The sequence below is a fragment of the Myxocyprinus asiaticus genome, chromosome 48 (assembly GCF_019703515.2).
Source record: "Myxocyprinus asiaticus isolate MX2 ecotype Aquarium Trade chromosome 48, UBuf_Myxa_2, whole genome shotgun sequence".
Classification (NCBI taxonomy): Eukaryota; Metazoa; Chordata; class Actinopteri; order Cypriniformes; family Catostomidae; genus Myxocyprinus; species Myxocyprinus asiaticus.
The window spans coordinates 16,395,817-16,419,645 of NC_059391.1; the positions used below are offsets into that span (position 1 = coordinate 16,395,817).

General features: G+C 36.1%; 1 protein-coding gene across 2 annotated transcripts in view; it reads left to right on the forward strand.

Annotated features, from left to right (window-relative positions):
• LOC127437594 (voltage-dependent calcium channel subunit alpha-2/delta-4-like) overlaps positions 1–22,369 on the forward strand; it is a 48,924-nt gene extending 26,555 nt beyond the window's left edge. Inside the window, exons 25-37 of one of the 2 annotated variants that reach the window (XM_051692616.1) lie at positions 1,945–2,075; positions 2,292–2,360; positions 10,089–10,150; positions 11,101–11,115; positions 11,316–11,360; positions 12,142–12,204; positions 19,062–19,132; positions 20,069–20,144; positions 20,271–20,323; positions 20,410–20,465; positions 20,668–20,688; positions 22,023–22,140; positions 22,233–22,369. In XM_051692616.1, the coding sequence (XP_051548576.1) occupies positions 1,945–2,075; positions 2,292–2,360; positions 10,089–10,150; positions 11,101–11,115; positions 11,316–11,360; positions 12,142–12,204; positions 19,062–19,132; positions 20,069–20,144; positions 20,271–20,323; positions 20,410–20,465; positions 20,668–20,688; positions 22,023–22,140; positions 22,233–22,362 (910 nt within the window). In that variant the 3' untranslated portion in view covers positions 22,363–22,369. The remainder of the gene's footprint in view (positions 1–1,944; positions 2,076–2,291; positions 2,361–10,088; positions 10,151–11,100; positions 11,116–11,315; positions 11,361–12,141; positions 12,205–19,061; positions 19,133–20,068; positions 20,145–20,270; positions 20,324–20,409; positions 20,466–20,667; positions 20,689–22,022; positions 22,141–22,232) is intronic. The other variant, XM_051692617.1, reaches the window with a different exon arrangement.
• Positions 22,370–23,829: the final 1,460 nt, after the last annotated feature.

A 23,829-nucleotide genomic window follows, 5' to 3' on the forward strand; every position in this document is an offset into this window, starting at 1 on the left:
ATAATAATGAAGAAACTCAACAAATAATTTTGAGTGTTAAAATTAATCTGGAGTTTAGCCAACTCCAAAGTAAAATTTATTTTTGCTGTTTATTCAGTTTGCTTCATTAAAATGAATGCAAACAAAATTTCACTTAGTGAAAAACACTTACTGTAGAAATTTTAAATGTAAGTTTACTTAATCCATTTATGTTTGGATTTCTGTAACTGTAAAACATTTCCATAATTAACAGAAACATAAGAATGCTACTGTATAAAATGTTTAATTGGTTAACAGGTTACCTTAACATATACAGTAAAAAATGATAATATGACAATAATGACAATACATGTAATTTTACAGTGAAATATTGTAAAAAAAAATAAATAAATGTAAAAGTACAATATAATTAATGGTAAAAATGTATAGTATGTCTAACAAGAGATTACATGTACTTGTACGGTAAACTATTGTTAAAATCACAGTGAAAAACAATAATTGGGCATTCCCAGAAATTCCTGCGTGAGCCATCACATTTCATTATATTTTATGGAAATATGTTTCTTCATAATTTTTTATATCAGTTATGTACAATGGGGTGTTCTATGCTATATTTTATGTAGTTTAGTTCATGTTTATTACATTATAATAGTGTTACATGTGGTACCGGGATGGTGATTTGTGTTCGTGTGAGTAACACTGTGCACTGCCTATACATGTGTATTAATTTAATTAAACTTTAAGTCATCATGTGGCCTTTTGTAGTTACAATGTTTAACAATACAGATAAAAAAAAGCAGATCAAGTGAAAAACGGGTATTTGTAGTTCCAGAAGGCTCATACAGTATATTAAGTTTTTAACATTTAATAATATAAATGGTAGTGAACTGTAAATGTACAGTATTTTACCGTGGATTTTTCCCAGCATGCTTTGCATGAGACTCAATGGGGAGAGTAAATGTTAAAATTAAGAGCAGTTTTATGTGTTTTTGTGCAAGATGAATAAAGGGGGAGATTTGAAATGTTCTGTTATGTTGAGATTTAGAAGAGTTTCTGTAATATTGGAGTTTTGGGGGTTACCATTGTGGTGAAGGGTCGAGTTTTTGCTTAAAAGCTCCTGAAATGTAAAGATTCAAACTGTATAGTGGAGTAAACACTTTAACTCTTAGGGTTAAACAAAATGTAATTTGTTGATGAGGCACAGTAATTACAGTGGAAACATGTTGTTGTTGCTTTTTAATGAATGGCCTAACAATGTTATTTCTATTTACAGTCAAAACATGTTTTTTAATTAATGGTCTACAAATGTTTATTTTTCTAAATGAACAGTCAAAACAATTAATTTCATTTTATAGTTGAAACATGTTCTTTCAAATTACATTTTAAACATGTCATTTCAACTTACAGTGTCAGCACGATATTTGAAATGACTATTTAAACATGTTATTTTAGTTTATGGTTGAAACACCTATTTCATTTTGCAGTCTAAATATGTTAATTCACTTCACGGTCTAAAATGGTTGTTTCAGTTTATGGTAAATGTATGTATGTATATATATATATATATATATATATATATATATATATATATATATATATATATATATATATATATACACACACACAGTATATATAATGAACTGTAGCCTACATACAGACACCAAAATGACATCCTCTAATGCCTGATACATTGTCACTGTATTTTGTACTGTAAAGTTCTGGCAACCACAGCAGCCGTTTTTTTTTTTTTTTACAGTGTAATAAATAACTGCAATAAAAATAATATGTTTTTCAGAAATTACTTTAATAGTAATCAATAGCAACATTTTTAATAGTAGTTGTTATTTTAATATTATTATTATTAATGGTGTAGCTTTTTACCCTCCCCTTATGATGTCTACCTGCACCTATATAAATAACACTCTCGACAAACCTTATACATCTCCTGATTCTTTGATTCCACAGAAAGTTCTTGACCACTGTGGACAAAGAGAACCTGTTCACTCTCGACCACTTTCCCATCTGGTATCGTCTGGCAGCTGAGAACAAACCTGGACAATTCTTTTTCTATGTCCCACAAGATGATGTAAACAAAGGTACTTAAGTACTCTAATTTAGCTTTGTGCCATGGTAATTATAGATCATATTGATGTTATAAAGCAGTTAACTGGATGCTTCAACTTATCATTGTGTATTTATGGCATCATCTCCTTTCATTTAGTGCTCATTGCATTGTTAAATTGATATACTTGTAACAATGTCACAATTGACATTTTTTTATGACCTACATCATTTTGACCTCTGTTCAACAGGCAGGAACACTTTTGTGGCGGTAACATCTGTGACAGTGACTGAGGGAAAAAGAACAGCACTTGCCGGAGGTAAGATATCTGTCTGTCATTGTTTGTTTACTGAATGCTGATTTTAGATCAGCACTATCAGCATATTATTTTGAGTAGACAAGGCTGGCTTAGAAATAGAAGATTTAAATTTTACTTGTGAAGTTATGATCGTTCAACACTTATTATTACTCTACAAAGAAGATTATTTTAAATTATAAAATATATATCTTACCTATTAAAAATACTGTATACATATATAACATAGACAAACACATTTAACATGTGTAATAATATATTTTTTAAACATTTTATCTCTCTGATTAAATGTAATATATACTCTTTAATAAATTGACAGCCCTAATATATATAATTTGTAATCGTATTAATTATATGGTATGCCAATTAATTAATTATGCCAATTAATTAATAAATGCATATATAAATATTTGCTGAGAAAGCCCCTCAAATAACAATAATTAAATAGTTATATTTAAATAATTACAAATACAAATTATATATATATATATATATATATTAAAAATTATCATTTAGATCATTTAAATGTATTACATTATTGTGACAGACAAGTAAAGCATTGATTAGACAATATGAAAATTGGCTTTAAAATCCAATATATTGTTTTTTCCCATATTATTTAATATAAGCTAATCATTGGCCTATAGTCCACAGCAATCAATTTTGCAATTGAATTCGTCAATCAGTCCGAGATTTATGATGAGGGTTTGCCTAAGGGTGCGTCAATGGACACATGCGTCTGGCAGATGCTTTTGGAGCATCTCACTTTGGTTGCGTCACATCATAAACACAGGGTTTATAGGTCGCTGTGTCAAGTTAAGCGACGTTTGAAACTTGGAAAAACATCTTGAGATCCCTGCATTCAGATTTGCACTCCATCAAGCTGTGTTTGAATGCAAGAACATGTTCTCATCTTGTGCTGTCTGCTGTCGATAAGTGTGGTTTGTTCTACTCTATGTATAGCTGTGTCTAGCCTATACAGCTAGAGTTTTGCCTACTGCCCCCTGCTGAAAACAGGTGGTAATTTAAGCTTGAATTGCTCAGATGGTAAGAATATTCCATTATTATGGTCCAGGGATATGCTTAATTACTTAAATCTTTTTTATGTGTTAAATAAGACAGTCCTAATATACAGTATATGTACAGTATATCCCATATCCCAGTTGATTTGTTAGGAGAATTTGCAGGAAAATATACAAGATAACTTGTATCATATTGAGTCATATTCAATATACTATATAATCATATAATCATTCAATATTGCTTGGAAAATTTACTTTGCAAATTGTACCTTTAGTGAGTACCATTTAAGATCTGTTTTGTAGTTTTATATCTCTCTAATTGAGCACCAAAACAGTCTGTTTTTAATGTATTATATAATTATTATAATTGCTTCTGACCTACATTGGGTCATTAAATCTTTTTCTCTTCATCCAAAATCTGAACATCCATAAATCTACGGACATCAATGGACTTCATCAACGACTGATGAAGTTGATCCGTTGATAAACTGAATGTTCCAATAAAAAGCCCAGAGGTTCTTGACTTGTGTATGTTAAACACACACTTCTGGAGGAAATGCCATCCACCCTGCACACTCCGGGGCTTCCTCTTCCTTTCCAATAGCTGCCATCAGATCCTCCTTTTCATCCTGCTCTGGTTCCTTCACCACTATCAGCAGCTGCTGCTGCTGGCTGTTTTCCAGCATCAGCTGCTGCTGTTCGTGAGTGGCCAGCATTGCATAGATGCAGCCGTAGGTGGCTGTTACCACCATCAACACACACACCACACCGCAAACCACCCCGGCAACCACCACTGTGGTGGCCGCTCGACGCACGCTAACTGGGCGGTAGCGCTGGTGTATGCAGTCCCCAGGCGACCCGGCCGGTACTGGGTGACCCTCAGCGAAATATGAGCTTCTGGTCTCGAGATAGAGAGGGTAACAGTGTCCGAACATCTCCATAGGGATATTGCGAAGATCCTTTCCATGCAAATTTGTGGGGAAAGAGCAGTTGACAGAGTCTACATGGCCACCTAGAGAATAACAAAGGGCAAGGATACAAAACTTTCAATCCAGAGGCTTTAGGTTTGGTTTTTAGTATTCATTTAGAAGATGCTTTGATGTAAATTTACTGTACATGAATTACAGGCACAAAACCCCTGGAGCAACCTGGGGTTAAAAGAATAGTTCACCCAAAATAAAAATTCTGTCATCTTTTTCTCACCCTCATGTTGTTCCAAACCGTATGACTTTCATTTTTTTATTCGGAAATATTGCAACCTGAAATGTAAATAATGTAAAAAATTTGTTGCATATATTACTAAAACTACTGTAAATAACACTTGTGAAAACACAACAGACGTCAAGGTTTTCACTGAATAATTACTTAAAATCTGTGTTTTTTTCCCCGCACCAAAACCTATCATATGCCTTCAGAAGACTTGGAACATGACCCACAAGCCACATTGGCTACTTTGTTCATTTTTGGTTCTTTTTAAGATTGAAAATGAGTCGCTATCAACTGCCATTGTATTGAAAAGATGGAATGGGATATCTATTTTAAAATGTTTGTTTTGTGTTCCACAAAAAAATAAAAATAAAGTCATACAAGTTGATGTGAACAAACTATGACAAAAGATAAATTTTTGGGTGAACTATTCCTTAAATCAAGGGCAACTTTTTACTTACCAACCCAAATCCTTAACCACTGTACCACACCACCTCAGATTTTAAAGAACTGCGACTGGACTAAATAATGAAGGATCCAAGTACACATCCCAACAGTGGAAACTGATCCCGCTCACCTCTATACAAGATCCATTCCAGCCAGTGCTTAAGTGGGATTAGTTTGCAGCTGCAGTTCCAGGGGTTTCCCTCCAGCAGAAGGTGCTGTAGAGCAGTAGCCGGCTCAAGAGAAGTCCTCTGAAGAGTTCTCAGCTTGTTGCCCACTACCGAGAGCCACACTATGTTCTGAAGCCCATCCAGTAGATATATGGGCAGAGAGCTTAGACTGTTTGATGAAAGGTCCAAACGCCTAAGCTCCGTCAGGCCTTTGAACTGATCTGAGTTCAGTTCCTTAAGTCTGTTGTCTTTTAGAACAAGATCTGTTAGGCTACTGAGATCAGAGAACACGTTAACAGGGAGCTTCACCAGAAGGTTTTCAGAGAGATCCAGGAAAACCAGGCTATTTAGTTGGGAGAAGCTTGAAGGATGAAGGGTGGAGAGTAGGTTTCTGGAGAGGTCAAGTTGAAGCAGGATGCTGAGATTGGAAAAGCTTCCAGGTTCAATGACAGTGACGTTGTTTTTTGAGAGGTTGAGGAGGGTCGTGTTGAGGGAAGCTTCTCCAGGGTGGAGTCCATGGAGGCCTGTTGGTTAAGGTCACTGCAGTCTGTTTGGTTCCCAGTGCAGGAACAGACAGATGGACAGCTAGTAGATATTCTGTTTAGGCTTGTGGAAACTGCTGGAAAATGGAGGAGGTTAGGAAACCATTAGAACTGAGAAGATTCCAGTGTTAAAGTGATAGGTCACCCAAAAATGAAAATTCTCTCATGATTTAGTCACACTTCTGGCATCCCAGATGTGTATAACTTTCTTTCTTCTGTAGAACACAAATTAAGATTTTTAGAAGAATATATCAGCTCTGTAGGTCCTCAGAATGGAAGTGAATGGGTGCCATTAAGATTTTTAAAAGATTATTTCAGCTCTGTAGGTCCTCAGAATGAAAGTGAATGGGTGCCAAAATTTTGAAGCTCCAAAATCTGCATAGAGGGAGCATAAAAGTAATACATATGACTCCAGTGGTTAAAAACATACAGATATACGTATACACTACTGGTCAAAAGTTTTTAAACACTTTAAAACTAATTTTTATTATAATTTTTTCACATTTTAGAATGATAGTGAAGTCATCAATACTATGGAATAACATAAATGGAACTATGGGAATTATGTTGTGACTAAACAAACTCCAAAATAATTCAAAACTGTGTTATATTTTAGCATTTTCAAAGTAGTCACCCTTTGCCTAGAATTTGCAGACATGTACTCTTGACATTTTCTCAACCAACTTCTTGAGGTATCACCCTGGGATGCTTTTTAAACAGTATTGAAGGAGTTCCCATCTATGTTGGGCACTTATTGGCTGCTTTTCTTTATTATTTGGTCCAATTTCAAAAACATTTTTTTTATTTATTTATTTTTATACATTTTAGTTTTATAATGAAATAAATTAATATGGTGGCACAATTATATTTTTGTTTACAAAACAAATTTCAAACATTGAAGCATACGCCTTCAGATCAAAAGATTTTTAAGATCATGAGAAACATTTCAGTCAGGTGTTTCAAAACTTTTGACCGGTAGTGTATAAAAATAAATACAGATCATTAGTTAAGTAATTTTGACCATAAATGATCCTTTCTGCCCAGTAGGAGGCGATAAGCATTAAGACTGTGAATCACCAAAAACAGAAGAAGAATGGGAAAGTGAAACTGAAGTGGAGATTGATTGAGCAGGGAGGAGAATTTATAGTAAAAAAAGGACTTAGAATTATTGATCTGTTTCCCACCCATACCTATCATATCGCTTCCGAAGACATTGATTTAACCATTGGAGTCATCTTTTGTACTTTTATGTTGCCCTTATGTGGAATTTGGTGCTTCAAAATTTTGGCACACATTCACTTGCATTATGTGGACCAACAGAGCTGAGATATTTTTCTAAAAATCTTCATTTGAGTTCAGCAGATAATAGAAAGTCATACACATCTGGGATGGCGTGAGGGTGAGTAAATTATGAAAGAATTTTCATTTTTGGATGAACTATTCCTTTAAAGGAACATTCAAAATCAACTTTTGTGTTCGACAGAAGAAAGTCATATGGGTTTGGAACAACATAAAGGTGAGGTAATGAGGATAAAATGTTCATTTTTGGGTAAACTTTCCCAAAAAGTAAGAGAGTATTGTCTGAATTAAGAGATCAACAGAATGTTTTGTGATGGGTAAAAACACTATATAAAAATTTACTTCTAATGTTCATCCTTGTGGTCCTCCAAACCTTTTTGTATCAGCTTCTTTTGGGGAGACCTTTATAGGGGCATCCAGTGGTCTGTCAAAATAATGCCTTCTTTCTCTGTCATGGTAAATCCGTTAGGAAAATGGTTAGAGGTATCGCATGGAATAACTGTATATGATAGTGACAAAGAGTTTTTTGGGTTGACTTCTGGATCTTTTTGGTATAAAAATGTCAAAATAATGTCTTGTAGAGGCTCAACTGATGTTACATTGTCATATCTTTAAAAACATGGCAGAGCTGAAATGGATTTCAGTCTTCTAAGGAGAAAGAGAGAGTGCAAGAGAGTGCTTTGGATAAAAGCTGCCCAGAGGCCTTTTGTTTGTCATAGGTACATAAAGCCAAGGAACTAACTAGAGATCTTATGAGGTTTCTTAAAGCGATAGTTACCCAAAAATGAAAATTCTCTCAACATTTACTCACCTTCATGCCATCCCAGATGTGTATGACTTTCTTCTGCAGAACACAAACAAAGATTTTAGAAGAATATTTCAGCTCTGTAGGTCCATACAATGCAAGTCAATGGGTTCTAAAAATTTGAATCTCCAAAATCCACATAAGGGCAGTATAAAAGTACTTCAGACAACTCTGGAGGATAAGTCCATATTTTCTGAAGCAATGTGATAGGTGTGTGTGTGAAAGAGATAAATATGTAAGTCTTTTTCCTTCACTTTCACTTTGTCCTTCTGTTTTTGGTGATTCACATTCTTCATGCATATCACCCCCTACTGGGCAGGGAGGAGAATTTATGATAAAAAATGACTTAAATATTGATCTGTTTCTCACCCACACTTATCATATTGCATTATGGATTTAACCACTGGAATCATATGGATTACTTTTATGCTCCCTTTTTATGGATTTTGAAGCTTCACAATTTGAACCCATTCACTTGCATTGTATGGACCAACAGAGCTGAAATATTCATTTAAAAATCTTCATTTGTGTTCAGCAGAAGAGAGAAGTCATACACATCTGGGATGTCAGGAGGGTGAGTAAATGATGAGAGAATTTTAATTTTTGGGTGAACTATCCCTTTAACAAAAATATTTTCATCAGCTTTTATAAGCACAGATTTGAAAAACAATGTAATACTCAAAAAGTAAACACAACAACAACAAAAAAAGGTTAGTGATTTTGATGTCATACAGACCATGGCATCCTCTCTCTCCTATGCCTCTTATCAAGGATTAAACTGTCCACACCATTTGATAATAAATCAGAGCTGAGAACAACATCGGCTTTAACAGCCAAAAGAGGCTCAAATAGATGCTGGATTGTGCACTTTTCGTTATACATGCAATTTTTATCAAATCTGAAAAACAGGTATTTTTATATCTGATCAAACTAAAATTGGATGGATTTTTACATGTGGAAGAAAAATAAAACCCCAAGGAACAAAAACTCAAACATTAAGTGCACTTATCAGATGTGAAACACACCTTCCTTTGGTCCTCATCTATGGGCCCTCGTAATTACTCCATTAAGATAATAAACAAATATACAGAATAGGAAAGAAACAGAAAGAATTGGCAGTTCTTCCCCATGGCTTGCAGAAGTCCAGTGTGTGTATGGGAGCATGGGTCACATCAGTGAGTATGACTAACATTACAACAGTATGTGCCTGCCCACTTGGCTAGAGCGAGATGGATGGGGGGGAGATAAAAGATCAGCTTATACAGCTTAGAAAATTGTAGCATCTTAATATATAATATAATATAAACTTGTATGTATAAATCAGTATATTTTTTTATATTTGCCAATCATGACTCTTGATGTAGCTTAAAACATTTAAGGATTAGCTCTGTGATGTTGAACATCAACAAAAGTAGTACAGTGTTCTTCTGCATGTGGCAAAACATAAACACAGAGTTCTCACAGTCATGGAAAAACCTGAAAATATCAGGGAATTTTACAATTATGATTGCCAGGCCTGGAAAAGTAATAAATTAATAAAATCATAAAATGTCTTGGAAATGGATGTAGTTGGTATATTTGTTTTTTGTAGTTATTCTTAGCTCTACAGTATTTAATCAACAAGAAATTCTTCTTTGAATTACATTTTTTTTTAAATACATCCTTATCCAGTAATAACGAAAAACAAAACAAAACATTATGGAAATGGAAATGTATTTGTGGTTCCCATTGTGTATAAATACCTAGCCCCAGAAACTGAAATGTGAGCATGACTTCACTTGAGTAAGACTTTTGTGTTTACTTAAAGTGTTCAGTCTAAAATGGAAACTGTTATTATTTCATAGAACACAAAAGGAGAATTTCTGAACAATTTTTACTTTCAAAATGACCATATCTGTCAAGCTCCAAAAAGGCAGAAATCACTATAAAAGTATACACTGCACGCCAAGCTATGGTGAAGGGGAAGATTTTCAGTGGATAACGACTTAATCGCTGTCTTTTCAAATCAAATGGCTTTAGAAGAGTCAGAATATGGACTAATTTGACTTCTTATGGGAGCTTGACAAATTTAGTCTGTTTATGAATTCTTGCTGTATGGCTTAAAGATACTTCAGAAATTATCCTTTTGTGTTTCAAGGAAAAAATAGTAGTATTTACTATACGTTTATGAAGGTGAAGTTAATTAGGCAGTTTTTATCTATTTCCAAATGTTTTATTATTTCCCTTGTTTGTTTAATGTGCAGCTATTGGAATGCAAGCATCCCTGGACCTGCTGGAGAGACTGTTTCTGTCTATTGCCAAACAAGTGAGTTTAGAACATAAACATCATATGAAATATTAATGCTTTGGTCTTGCTAATGCTAAAGGTCTTTGATTAATAGTGCACAGGGGTGTAATAAGTACTGAGAAATTGTACTTGGGTGAAAGTATGAGTACTGTGTCTAAACTCCTTTGCCAAATCAAAATATCTTGCCAACAACATACTTGAGTGAAATAAAAATTATGAATTGTACTAAAGTATTTAAAAGTAAAAAGTTAACATTTTTTACAAAAAGAATAATGAAATGATATGACAGGGGAGATTTTCTCATTAAAGTAGAGCTATCTTTTCAATCACAATTTGTTAAACGTCTTGTGAGGTTGAAGGACAAAAGATGTTAAACCAAAGTCCTGAAATCTGTTCTTTTAAATGGTTAAACATTAAATTCAGTCACAGATGGTTATAGTTGTTTAACATTTGAATATACTGTACTTGTTTATAGAATGAACACGTGTTCACATTCGAGTCAAGTTTGTCTTTAACACTGGGTATAACATAATGTCATTGACTTGTTTGGGTACCGAGGAACCCAAAAGGTATTCTTTGGGTGAACTACCCCTTTAAGTATAGTAATGAAGTACAATTAATCTGGTATGATGATGTGTATCTGTTCTCGCCTGCCTCCTATTAACAAATGAGCAGATATTGACTGTCACCCACTGGAGATTTCTAAGCGCACGTGTACATCCTCACGTCTACACGCCTCCTAGCAATTTATCTAGATGCTTGCTACTTAGCAAACACTTTTTTTATCCAGTGCAACTTACCATATGACTTTTTGCCCCAAGGACCTTTCAAACACCACCCCCGTTTCAAACAAGGGCTATTTTCTTGTGCTTTGTGCGCTGGTGAAACACACATAAACATACACAAAAGCACTTTCCAAATCACTTAACCTTTTTCTCTGTCCCTATTTTCTCTCTTCCTCCTTTCAGCCAAATGACACAGATGTAAGTATTACATTTTTGTCATTGCTTGAGCTCTATATACATAGAAATCAAATTGCATGTATATAATGTAATGTCCATACAACTAATTTTGTCATTTTCATTGTTGTAGTGCATGCGTCGTAAAATGCATCTGATAAAATAGTCTTGAGAATTGTGTCTGTTTGCTAAAGCCTTTGCGGTTGTTTTTGTGTTCTTTGCAGTGCAGTGATGTGGATGGTATTTGTCCTCTCAGCTGTGAGAGCATTGTGAGTAAAGCCCTTTAAATGACTTCTCTTTGGCATCCATCCTCTTTGGAGTGGCTGCACATTTTACACTGCATAACTCTGATAATACATGCTTCTTGCTGATGTCATAAACCTTGTTAATCTGTATTATTGATAGAATTGAAGATCTAAACATGTTTTTATTTTTTTATTTTTTTTATGTATAAGGCCAGAAACCTACTTTCCGCAAGTACTGTATGTAAACACAGATTTGAATGCTTGCACATTGCAAGTGTGTGGTCCCGTCAAACTTAATGTGCGTTCTTGCATTACTTTGGCAAGAACAAACTTTAAGGGGGCGATAGAGTTACGTTCAAAAGTCTGTGCCATTAAACCGGATCTGTTATTTTATAGGGAGCTAACAATAAGCATATCGACTTTAACTTCCTCTTCAAACTATTGCTCCATGATAGTTTTTGAGGTGCAAGAGAGAACTCAGTGCAGAATTAGACAGTAATGCACAATGTAGCACCCCTTGTGGCAATGCTGAGAATGCAACTCATACTTGCATTTAATTATAATTTGGGGTCTGACACATTTCGGAATGTAACGACTTACATAGTCAAGCTTAGGTAACTAGAAGCATTTCCTTTCATGTACTTGTGTGGAGTAAGTTGCGGGCCTAACACCGACACTACTCACTACTGACTGTAATTATATTGTACAACATAGTCATGACTCCTCGTTTAAAAATGACAGTATTGTGAAAATTTAAAAAGGGTGATCGATCGTATTTTCTAATTCATGAACTTTTTTTATACAGGATGTCAACTGTTACATTGTTGACAATAATGGCTTCATACTCATCTCAAAGGAAAGAGGTGATGTGAGTAGATCTTACTACTTAAATTTTATCATGACACTGTATTTAAAAATAAAGGTTCCACAAAAGGGGTTTCACAGCAGTGCCATTGAAGAACTATTATTTGTTCCCCAAAGAACCTTTCAGGTAAATGTTCCCATTTTTTACTCTACAAAGAAACTTTTGTGCATTGGGAAGGTTACATGGATGTTAAAGGTTCTTCAAAGAACCAAATATGCTGATAAAGAACATTTATTTTAAAATGGGTAAAAACTGGGTCCTGAAACAAATGATGGGGTGCCGGTGGGGCCGGTGCCCCCATGTCAATAGGCCTGGCTCCCCCAGTGGCCCCCGTAGATTAGAGTGGTAGAATGGTAAACATGGTATTCTTATTTTCCATCCCGCTGAAATTTCATAATAAATAGACCAAACAAATTATATTTAAACAAAACATTAATATATTATGACTGCATAATGATATCTGGCAGGATAAAGTTTAATTTAAGTTCAATATTTATTAAATATTCCCTTGTGGCTCATAACAGATAGTCTGAAAAGTCCACACACTGTGCTAAAACGTCACTGGTGTCCAAGTGTTCAATGCAACTGCCTTGCATGTTCTGTCTTAAACACTTATAAAAAAAAAAATTTAAAAAACATTTACACATTCTAAAGATTGTAAATTGTATGCATAAATTTAACTGAATTGATGAATGAATACTTGGGCACCTCCGACGTTTTAGTGCTGTGGGTGGAATTTTCAGACAGTCCCTTACAAACGGCAGTTAATGAAAGCCCAGCGGAGCATTTTTAAGCATAATTCTCCAGCTACAACAAGCGTTGACCGTATGAGTTCAATGTTTTATGCCTGTATGATATAATCATATATTCTTTTACCTAATTGTGCTAATGATATCATTGTAAAATTTCTGGCTCCAGAACCTTTATTTTAAAATTGTAAAAACTGGGTCCTGAAAAAACAAGCGGAGGGGTTAACTAAGAACAGTTTCTCAAGTTATGAGAAATATATTGGCATGATAAACAGTGGAAAGCAGTTATTGTCAAAGAGGCCCACCATACAACAAAAATTACTTTTCATGAATGAATTCAACCCCTGAGTGCATAACATGAAGATGGAAGATGATGACATGTGGGTGTGTCAGGTGATAATGAGTCTAGCTGCACGTTTGGGGGGTCCCAAACCAGACAGTGATTGAGAGAGAGAGAATGGACTCAGTGACTGCAGTGTAAAATTTTAATTGATTGGGAAAAGTTGTATTTACTCATGTGGCTAAAGGTGCCTCAGTATTTATTTATTTCATAAAAAAAGCTTTACATATAAAGAAATTAATCGTCCTTAAAAAATTTGTTTCAAAACATATACACTCAAACAAGATATAAACTCAAGTTATATCAGTAGCCTAATAAAAGCTATTTTATTTTACATGGATTGGGTCGCCTTATGGGGCAGAGATATTAAGATCATATGACCAGCCAAATACAGCTATTATCTGTTTTGCATATGACAGCTTCAGATTTGGTGCAGGCAGAAGAAAATTTTGGATCATACAATTTCTTGATCAATTTCGCAGTGCAGTCAGCCAACCGTAAACTATGGCCATGAATGATACGCAAAAAGTCCATCTTGCGTGCACCTTGTCAGATTCGAAACTTTGCTTCAGAAAAAAATCGCTAACCTTTGGTGTGGCACACTTTTAGCAGCGTCCTGCGCGATGTCGGTGCGGCCTCCATGGGCGATGGAAAAGCGAGCTCCACAAATTTCACACCTCACTTTACTAGGTTTTGTCTGCGACTCCTTTTTTAGACATTTAAACTCTTTTTGAAGATCCTCATTAAATGTACATGCACGCTTCGTTGACATTTTTCCAGTTGCAATTTCATCTGTGTTAGTGATGTCCAGTTCGTGAACGAATTGTTCATTTGAACCAGTTCTTTTTAGTGAATGAGATGAACTAGTTCACCAAATCGGACTGAATCATTTAAAACAGTTTGCGTCTCGAGTCAACACTGATCCACAAGTTACTCTATCTTAACCTGTCTCTCAGAAGTGCCCGACACTCCGAATCAAAATGAGCCGATAACCGGGAGTAATATCTTTGGAGTAATATCTCCAAATCTTCTTTGCAATGAACCGCTCCAACTAGTTCACAAATAGGACTGAACGCTCGGGTCGCAACAGCTCTCGAGTCAACAGTACAATGAGTAGCTCGTAACAGTTCTTGAGTCAACAGTACAATGAGTTGCTCGTAACAGTTCTCGAGTCAACAGTACCCTGAACTGAGAATCGCCTCTTTCGGAGGTGTCCGACATAGTGAGAACTGATGAGCTGCTGACATTGGGCATGTGTGTGATTAAGGGGCGAAATGTATGTTTCAGGTGTATTTTGCTGAGTGTAATAAATAAAACATACTGGAAATATGTTTATGACTTGATTGTATTACCGTTTTATCAACGTATGAAGATGATCCAGTCTACAGCTCTCGAGTCAACAATACATACATTGAGTTGTTCGCAGCAGTTCTCGTGTCATCAGTACACTGATCCGAGGACAGCAGCTCTCGCGTCAGCAGTACATTGATCCGAGGACAGCAGTTCTCGAGTCAACAGTACACTGATCCGAGGACAGCAGCTCTCGTGTCAGCAGTACATTGAATCGATCACAGCAGTTCTCGAGTCAACAATACACTGATCCGATGACAGCAGCTCTTGAGTCAACAGTACACTGATCCGAGGACAGCAGCTCTTGAGTCAGCAGAACATTGAGTCGAGCAGTTTGCGAGTACACTGAACTGAGAATCACCTCTTTTGGACATAATACTGAGAACTGCTGATCAGTGAGCAGCTGATGAGCATGCGTGAACCGAGGACTTGAATGAGGGGGCAAAACTTTTCAGTCGAGAGATGTAAACAAATTTTACTATTGAGCATTGTGCATGAAGATTATATCTGAAGTTGTGATGAGCAGTGGTGGCTCAGCGGTTAAGGCTCTGTGTTACTGATCAGAAGGTCAGGGGTTCAAGCCCCAGCACCACCAAGATGCCACTGTTGGGCCCCTGAGCATGGCCCTTGACCCTATCTGCTCCAGGGGCACCATATCATGGCTGACACTGCACTCTGACCCCAGCTTAGCTGGGATATGTGAAAAAAAGAATTTCACTGTATATGTGCAAATGTGTGATAAATAAATATAATTATTATTATTATAATTAAGACTAGTTTAATCACTTTTTATGCTTTAAACATGTGTAGACCATCCACGTTTGTATATCAGTGTCAGTATTGGGTGCTTTAGGTGCAAAATGGCTTTATTGAATGTGTTTGTGTGTGTATTCTACGACGCCGGCGTATTAGCATTATATATAATGACGTCATTACGTGATGACATAAATGAACTGGTGAATCGTTTTTTTTAACCAGTTCATTGAAACGAACTGTTCGAAAGAATTGGTTCGCGGAAAAGAATTGGACTTCCCATCACTAATCTGTGTGCTCTTTCAAACTGACTCTTCAATCAGTTCACTAACTGGATGTCAATTGATAGGGGATTGTGACTGGATAGTTAATCCAATTATGTACTTAAGGTGTGATTTTATTGGTTTTATAAGCCGTATCCTTGGCTACCTTTTGATTACATTACTCACGTGACTGAGAAAGCCGCTTAGGCGATAGAGACATTTTAGGAGAGGGAAAATACGGGACAAAACATGATTTTTCAGAATAACTTAATAAATACGGGACTGTCCCGGGAAGAATGGGATGTCTGGCCACCCTATTTATAGCACAATTCCCCAGATTATTATCTCGAAACCCGATCTGGATCTGATTTTCTGCCTTATTGAATACACCTGAGCCCAACTCGTTAGAGATCGCTCTTATTTGGCAAGCATTCATTATATACGGTTGTGCTCAAAAGTTTGCATACCCTGGCAGAAATTGTGAAATTTGGCATTGATTTTGAAAATATGACTGATCATGCAAAACAACTGTCTTTTATTTAAGGGTAGTGATCATATGAAGCCATTTATTATCACATAGATGTTTGGATTCTTTTTAAATCATAATGATAACAGAAATCACCCAAATGGCCCTGATCAAAAGTTTACACACCCTTGAATGTTTGGCCTTGTTACAGACACACAAGGTGACACACATAGGTTTAAATGGCAATTAAAGGTTAATTTCCCACACCTGTGTATAAATAGTCAATGAGTTTGTTAGCTCTCACGTGGATGCACTGAGCAGACTAGATACTGAGCCATGGGGAGCAGAAAAGAACTGTCTAAAGACCTGCGTAACAAGGTAATGGAACTTTATAAAGATGGAAAAGGATATAAAAAGATATCCAAAGCCTTGAAAATGCTGGTCAGTACTGTTCAATCACTTATTAAGAAGTGGAACTTTTGGGGATCTCTTGATACCAAGCCACGGTCAGGTAGACCAAGAAAGATTACAGTCACAACTGCCAGAATAATTGTTTGGGATACAAAGAAAAACCCACAGGTAACCTCAGGAGAAATACAGGCAGCTCTGGAAAAAGACGGTATGGTTGTTTCAAGGAGCACAATACGACGATATTTGAACAAAAATGAGCTGCATGGTCGAGTTGCCAGAAAGAAGCCTTTACTGCGCCAATGCCCCAAAAAAGCCCAGTCACCATATGCCCGACAACACCTTGACATGCCTCACAGCTTCTGGCACACTGTAATTTGGAGTGGCGATACCAAAATAGAGCTTTATGGTCACAACCATAAGCGCTATGTTTGGAGAGGGGTCAACAAGGCCTGTAGTGTAAAGAATACCATCCCTACTGTGAAGCATGTTGGTGGCTCACTGATGATTTGGGGGTGTGTGAGCTCTAAAGGCGCGGGAAATCTTGTGAAAATTGATGGCAAAATGAATGCAGAATGTTATCAGAAAATACTGGCAGACAATTTGCATTCTTCTGCACGAAAGCTGCGCATGGGACGCTCTTGGACTTTCCAGCACGACAATGACCCTAAGCACAAGGCCAAGTTCACCCTCCAGTGGTTACATCAGAAAAAGGTGAAGGTTCTGGAGTGGCCATCACAGTCTCCTGACCTTAATATCATAGAGCCACTCTGGGGAGATCTCAAACGTGCGGTTCATGCAAGACAACCAAAGACTTTGCATGACCTGTAGGCATTTTGCCAAGATGAATGGGCAGCTATACCACCTGCAAGAATTCGGGGCCTCATAGACAACTGTTACAAAAGACTGCATGCTGTCATTGATGCTAAAGGGGGCAATACACAGTATTAAGAACTAAGGGTATACAGACTTTTGAACAGGGGTCATTTAATTTTTTTCTTTGTTGCCATGTTTTATTTTATGATTGTGCCATTCTTTTATAACCTACAGTTGAATATGAATCCCATAAGAAATAATATAAATGTGTTTTGCCTGCTCACTCATGTTTTCTTTAAAAATGGTACATAGTACCAGTTCTCCAAGGGTATGCAAACTTTTGAGCACAACTGTAATATGTTTTTGTTGTGTATCTGTCGGGTTTTCATTTCTGGAACAATATACAATACACACTTTTATGTTATTTATAATGAGGTATTTTTTTCCACTGTCTTTAATTTAATGTTTTGCACTGTACAATGCAGAAGACAAATGTAGTGCAACAAGTTTGGCAAAAGCAAACAATGAAGTGACTCTGATGAAACAGCGGGAACAGATGTAAAGAAACAGGTATGAAGAAACAGCAGCTAGCGCCATACAGGGTCACACCGCACCTGCAATTACAAATTTATTATAAATACACTTAAAAACATAAAATTGGAACCCTTATAAACCACCCCATTAAAGCCCAAATAAATGCCTTACCTTCAGTGAGAAAAGATCTTATACACTAAGCTCACCACATCAACGCACTTCAACCTAATAATATACACCGATCAGCCACATCATTAGAACCACCTGCCTAATATTGTGTAGGTCCCCCTCGTGCTGCCAAAACAGCACCAACCCGCATCTCAGAATAGCATTCTGAGATGATATTCTTCTCACCACAATTGTACAGAGCGGTTATCTGAGTTACCGTAGACTTTGTCAGTTTGAACCAGTCTGGCTATTCTCTGTTGACCTTTCTCATCAACAAGGTGTTTCCTGTCTGGCTGGTTTGAGTATTTCTGTAAATGCTGATCTCCTGGGATTTTCACGCACAACAGTCTCTAGAATTTACTCGTCCAAAAAACAACCATTGAGCGGCAGTTCTGTGGACGGAAATTCTTTGTTGATGAGAGAGGTCAACAGAGAATGGCCAGACTGGTTCGAACTGACAAAGTCTCCGGTAACTCAGATAACCGCTCTGTATAACTGTGGTGAGAAGAATAGTATCTCAGAATGCTATTCTGAAATGCGGGTTGGCGCTGTTTTGCCAGCACGAGGGGGACCTACACAATATTAGGCAGGTGTTGTGGCTGATCAGTGTATATGCGATGACATTGGTTTCATACCATAACCCCAGCAGTTTATAAAAACATGTGCACTGTACTTTGAGCAGTAGCCAGGAGATTAATGCTTATGGAGTCTAATCCCAGATTGCTGTTAGCCGACCGGGCAGGCAGGGGAGTTTCAGGCATCTGTTAGCACATCTGGGTCACTGCACATCAGTCTGTCTATGAATGTGTAGGTGTGTGTATTTATGTGTCATGGATTTTGGAAAACAATTTCATACTGTGTTGTTTGTTCTAGACACAGGTATTTAACTATATCTAAACATGAGTAATTCCACATAATTGCTGTTTACAGTAGCCGTGGGTGTGCTAGCATAGCATGTACACTGTTTGCTCTTGTGTATGATACTAATATGTATTGCATCTCTTTTCACACAGGTTGGTAAATTCTTTGGGGAAGTAGATGGGTCGGTCATGGCTCAGTTACTCAAATCAGGCCTGTATAAAAGGTAACTAGACCTCACAAGCTACAGGATAAGTTTGTGTGTCTTAGCTGTGTACAATAGTGCAGTTAAAGAAACAGTTAACCCAAAAATTAAAATTTTGTCAACATTTACTCATCCTCATGTTGTTTCAAACTCGTGTGACTTTCTTTTATTCACTGAACACAAAAGTAAAATTTGTAATAATATCTTATTATATAAGATCTTATATCTTTCTCTTTGCCATATAATGAAAGTAAATTAGGGATGGGTTCTTTCAAGCTCCAAAATGAAAAGAAGCACTATCCCCATTCACTTGCATTACATGGAAAACAATGGCCAGGATATTATTTAAAAACTCACCATCTGTGTTCCATATGAGAAAGAAAGTCACACGGATTTGGAACGACATGAAGGTGAGTCAGGCCAGAAACGTACTTTACACAAGTATATGAATGCAGAAATGTGCACTTTGCCAACGCACAGCCCGGTTTAGCATACTAACGTGCATTCTTGCATTATTGTGGTGGTAACAAACCTCTGTGGAGGCGATTTGATATAAATATATTGACTTTCACTTGCTTGCTCAGCAATATTCTCTCAATATTCAACTGTTGCGCTGCCATTATAGTAGTTGATTTGAAAGAGAAAACTCACCGTAGAATTGAGCAGTTTACACCAATGTTCACATCATAGCACCCCTTGTGGGAACGCTGAGAATGCAATGTGTGCTTGCATTGAGTTATGAAATGTGGTTTGACACATTTCTTAACGCAACGACACACGAAGACGCTTCCATAGCTAGAAGCGCCTGCATTCACATTCTTGTGTAGAGTATGTTTTGGGCCTAATTGATGATAGAATTTTCATTTTAGGGTGAAATATTCCTGTAATAGTTTATAGGGACTTTGACGCTTTAAAAAAGTGAGAAAATGCTCTTCTGTATTGCGATTTGTTGCACAGGGTGACATTGTATGACTACCAGGCCATGTGTAAAAATGTTCACCATCACGCCAGTGGAGCTCGACCACTGCTTAGTGTATGTATACCTTCACATCTGTTATTTCAGAAGCAACAAAGAGAAATAATGATGTTTTTTTTTGTCTTAGCATTGCTGTAGTGACACCACAGATCATTTGACAATCTATATCTGTTTACTTCACAGCCTTTTTATGGTTTAGTGGCACTACTAAAGTGGTTCTTCTCAAATTTCATGATGTAAGTGTTATTTGAGATTGTATTTAATTCTAAATGTCAATTGATTTTCCAGTAAAAAAAAACTATTCTCACTTCTAAATTTTCAGGTTTCTACTGGAGTTCAACATCTGTGGACTTTGGCATAGTGACCATGCAGTGGATGGTAGGTTAAGAAATTATAAAGGATACAACAGTAACATTGTGTCTACACTGTCAACATGTAAACATCATCGCTCTGTGAAACCATCTTCAATCTTCATAATGTTTTTGTGTCATCTTTGTAGTATCTGTCTCTCTCATTCATTGTCATTTCTTCCATTGTCTCCACTTCCGTTGTGCTGTAATTGTCTTTCATTGACACTAAGCTAAGGCTGTGTATCATGCAAGTAAGTATCCTCAAGCCCTGGTGTGTGTACATGAGCATGTCCTTGTTGTTTACCCTATCTTAAGCTTGGATTGGCTCGCTAAAAGTCTTGGTTAGAATGCCAACTTAATTCCCAAGATTGTAATTTGTTGCTAATGAAACTTTTAATGCATTTAGTCTAGATGAGGTTTAGCAGATCCTGATTTGTTGTGAGAATGGGGAAGTAAACACTTTAAATTGTTTTATCCAGCACAGGAGCTCTGTTCCAAAACCTAGTGAGCGCTGCCTACAGAGGTAGAATTTTAATCACAAGCTCAGTGAGAAATCTAAGAACTAAGGCGAGACAATGCGAAGCAAGAGAAATGTTTATTATTAACATAAGGACCATTTTATATTTTATATACCATGTGCTATGTATTTTCGGGCTGATTCCTGAAAGGTGCCCTGCAGACTGATCATTAGCTTAGCAATTTGCTAACAACAAACTATTGGAATCAACTATTGAATTCAGTCAATTATTTCTTACGGAGTGTTTAGAGCATTTCATATCAGTTACTTATGAGGTTCCATTTCTGTTAGGTTACTGCCTTTAGAAGGCAGTTGCCTATGTAGACAGTGAGGCAGCTCACTTGGTTTTCGAACAGACCAATTGTGCATATTATTTAATGACTATGTAACACTTTACAATAAGGTTCTGTACATTAAGTGAATGCATTAGGTATCATGAACTTTCAACTGACATTTTTTACAGCATTAAATTTGGTTAATGTGAATTAAAAAATATTCTATTGTTCATCGTTAGTGTGTATAAGCTCATAATGATTATGTCAAAATAGAAAACAATAGAAATTGTAATGGTTTCCGCTACAAATACCATTACAAGTTTTGAGTGTTTTGGGCCATATTCCATTAGTATTTAATGGATTGTACTGGTTTCCTTTACAGATATGTATTGATCCCTAATGATATCCACTAGAGACATAAGATGCCATCAGTAGAAGTCAACACATTATCAGTAGAGACCCACAGGGACCATTATAGTTTCCATTAAAACCAATATAATTCCAACAATAACCATTAAAACCATTAGAATTTCTGTGAACATTTCTGTATATTATAAAAAAAATTTTGTGTTTCTTTTGTCAGTATACAACTTTTGATGTTTAAAATGTACTAGTATATGTATAAATTAGCATTAAACAAGATGAATAAATACTGTAAAAGCACTGTTCGTTGTTAGTCAAGGAACTATTGCATAAATGAACGTTAACATATTCAACCTTATTGTAAAGTGTTACAAATTAATCAGAGATAAAAGGATGTATCTAACGAAACATTCCATCTTTTCCTCTCCAGCACACAAACAGAAGAAGCTGGAACTAGTGCAGCCTTGTAACACAGAGTATCCCAGCTTCATATATGACTCCTCTATCAGAGAGACTAACAGCATCATTAAATGTGGCCGTTGTCAGAAGTAAGTCCATCGGTCAAATTATCCTCAGGTTGGCAGGTGATAATGTTGCCATTTTTCACTTTCGCTCTCTCTTTCTCTCTTTCACGTTTCAGGATGTTTGTCCTACAGCAGGTTCCTAACAGTAACCTTGTCATGCTAGTTGTCCAGGCTGACTGTGATTGCTCTCGACAATACGCCCCCATCACTCTCATGCCCAAGGAGGTCAAATATATCCTTCCATGATCAGAAAAAGAGCCAACGGATACATAAAAAAAGCTGATGACTTGCTTGTCTTTAAAATGTGCTTTTGGTCATTTTCTTTTAAACTGAGAATGGACATCTTCTTAACTCCTGTGAACATAACGCCACGGTTAAGTGCAATCGGATGAAATCTCAGAAGATTCGCAGACGACCAGAGTCTTGTCATGCATATCATCCTCATGTGAGCCTCCCATGCCCATAGAATGCATAAATGAGTCAAAATTGGGGATTTTATTATTTATTTATCATGACAATATATACAGTACCAAGAACTCTGTAGGGAGTTTGTTTTTTATTTTGTTTTTTTGAACAGAAACAGAATGTTTAATTAATGATATTATTAAAGAATGAAAAACAAAACAAATGACTGATACTGTATTTGCAGTTTAGGCCGATGTTAAATGTTAAAATTATGGCTTTAAAATAAACTGTTAGATGGTTACAATTATCCATTTAAACTCAGAAATCAAATTTTTCCATTTAATAGAGGTACTGGTAATAGCACTGTACTTGGTATCGAGTCTGAAAGAAAAGAAGTGGAATCCCTAGAATACATATTTTTTTATACTTAAGATAAAACAATGACTTAAAATAATGTTCTGTACAATGTAGCAGAAAATTTACTAGTATATTTGTGATATAGAAATACAAATCAGAGGTAAAACCATTATATTCTATTTATTTTTTACAGGAAAATGCCAAGGACTGTGGTGGAGCATGTGAAATTGCCATATCTCTTAAACTGTTCTTCATCTGTTTGGTCACCTCATTGGCCCTATGCTGATAAAAAAGAAAAAAGAAAACCTCTTCCTTCTGCCAAGACCGCTGTTCTACAGTAGTCCCAAGGACAACCAAACCGGAGACAAGTTCAAACAAGAAAACAAGATACAGTTTTTACTAAACAGTGTTTGTAGCCAAATACAGCCAGGCCAAACTTGCTTCATACGGTCTCCAACTGGACTCCGTGTGTGTGATACTACACAGCACTGCAGTGATTATATTTGTCAGTTCTCAATGGGAGCAATTGAGAGAGAAATATAATCTTAGATTTTCTCTTGTGACTTGATGTTATACATCAGATCTGCTATTCTTTTAATTGTTTATAGTATGTTCAAGATTATGATGAAAGTCTCCAAGATGCAGCAAATATAGAGCAGCTGCTTAATGTTTTTCAAAACTTATTTTGGTTACACTTTACAATAAGATTCCATTCGTTAACGTTAGTTAATGCATTAGGTGCCATGAAGAGACAGTTAACAATGTATTTTTTACAGCATTTATTAATCTTTGTTAATGCTAGTTAAAAAATACAATTGTTCATTGTTAGTTCATTTTAGTTCATAGTGCATTAACTAATGTAACTTGATTTAAAAAATGTATTAATACATGCTGAAATTAACATTAAGATTAATAAAAGCTGTAAAAGTATTGTTCATAGTTAGTTTGTTA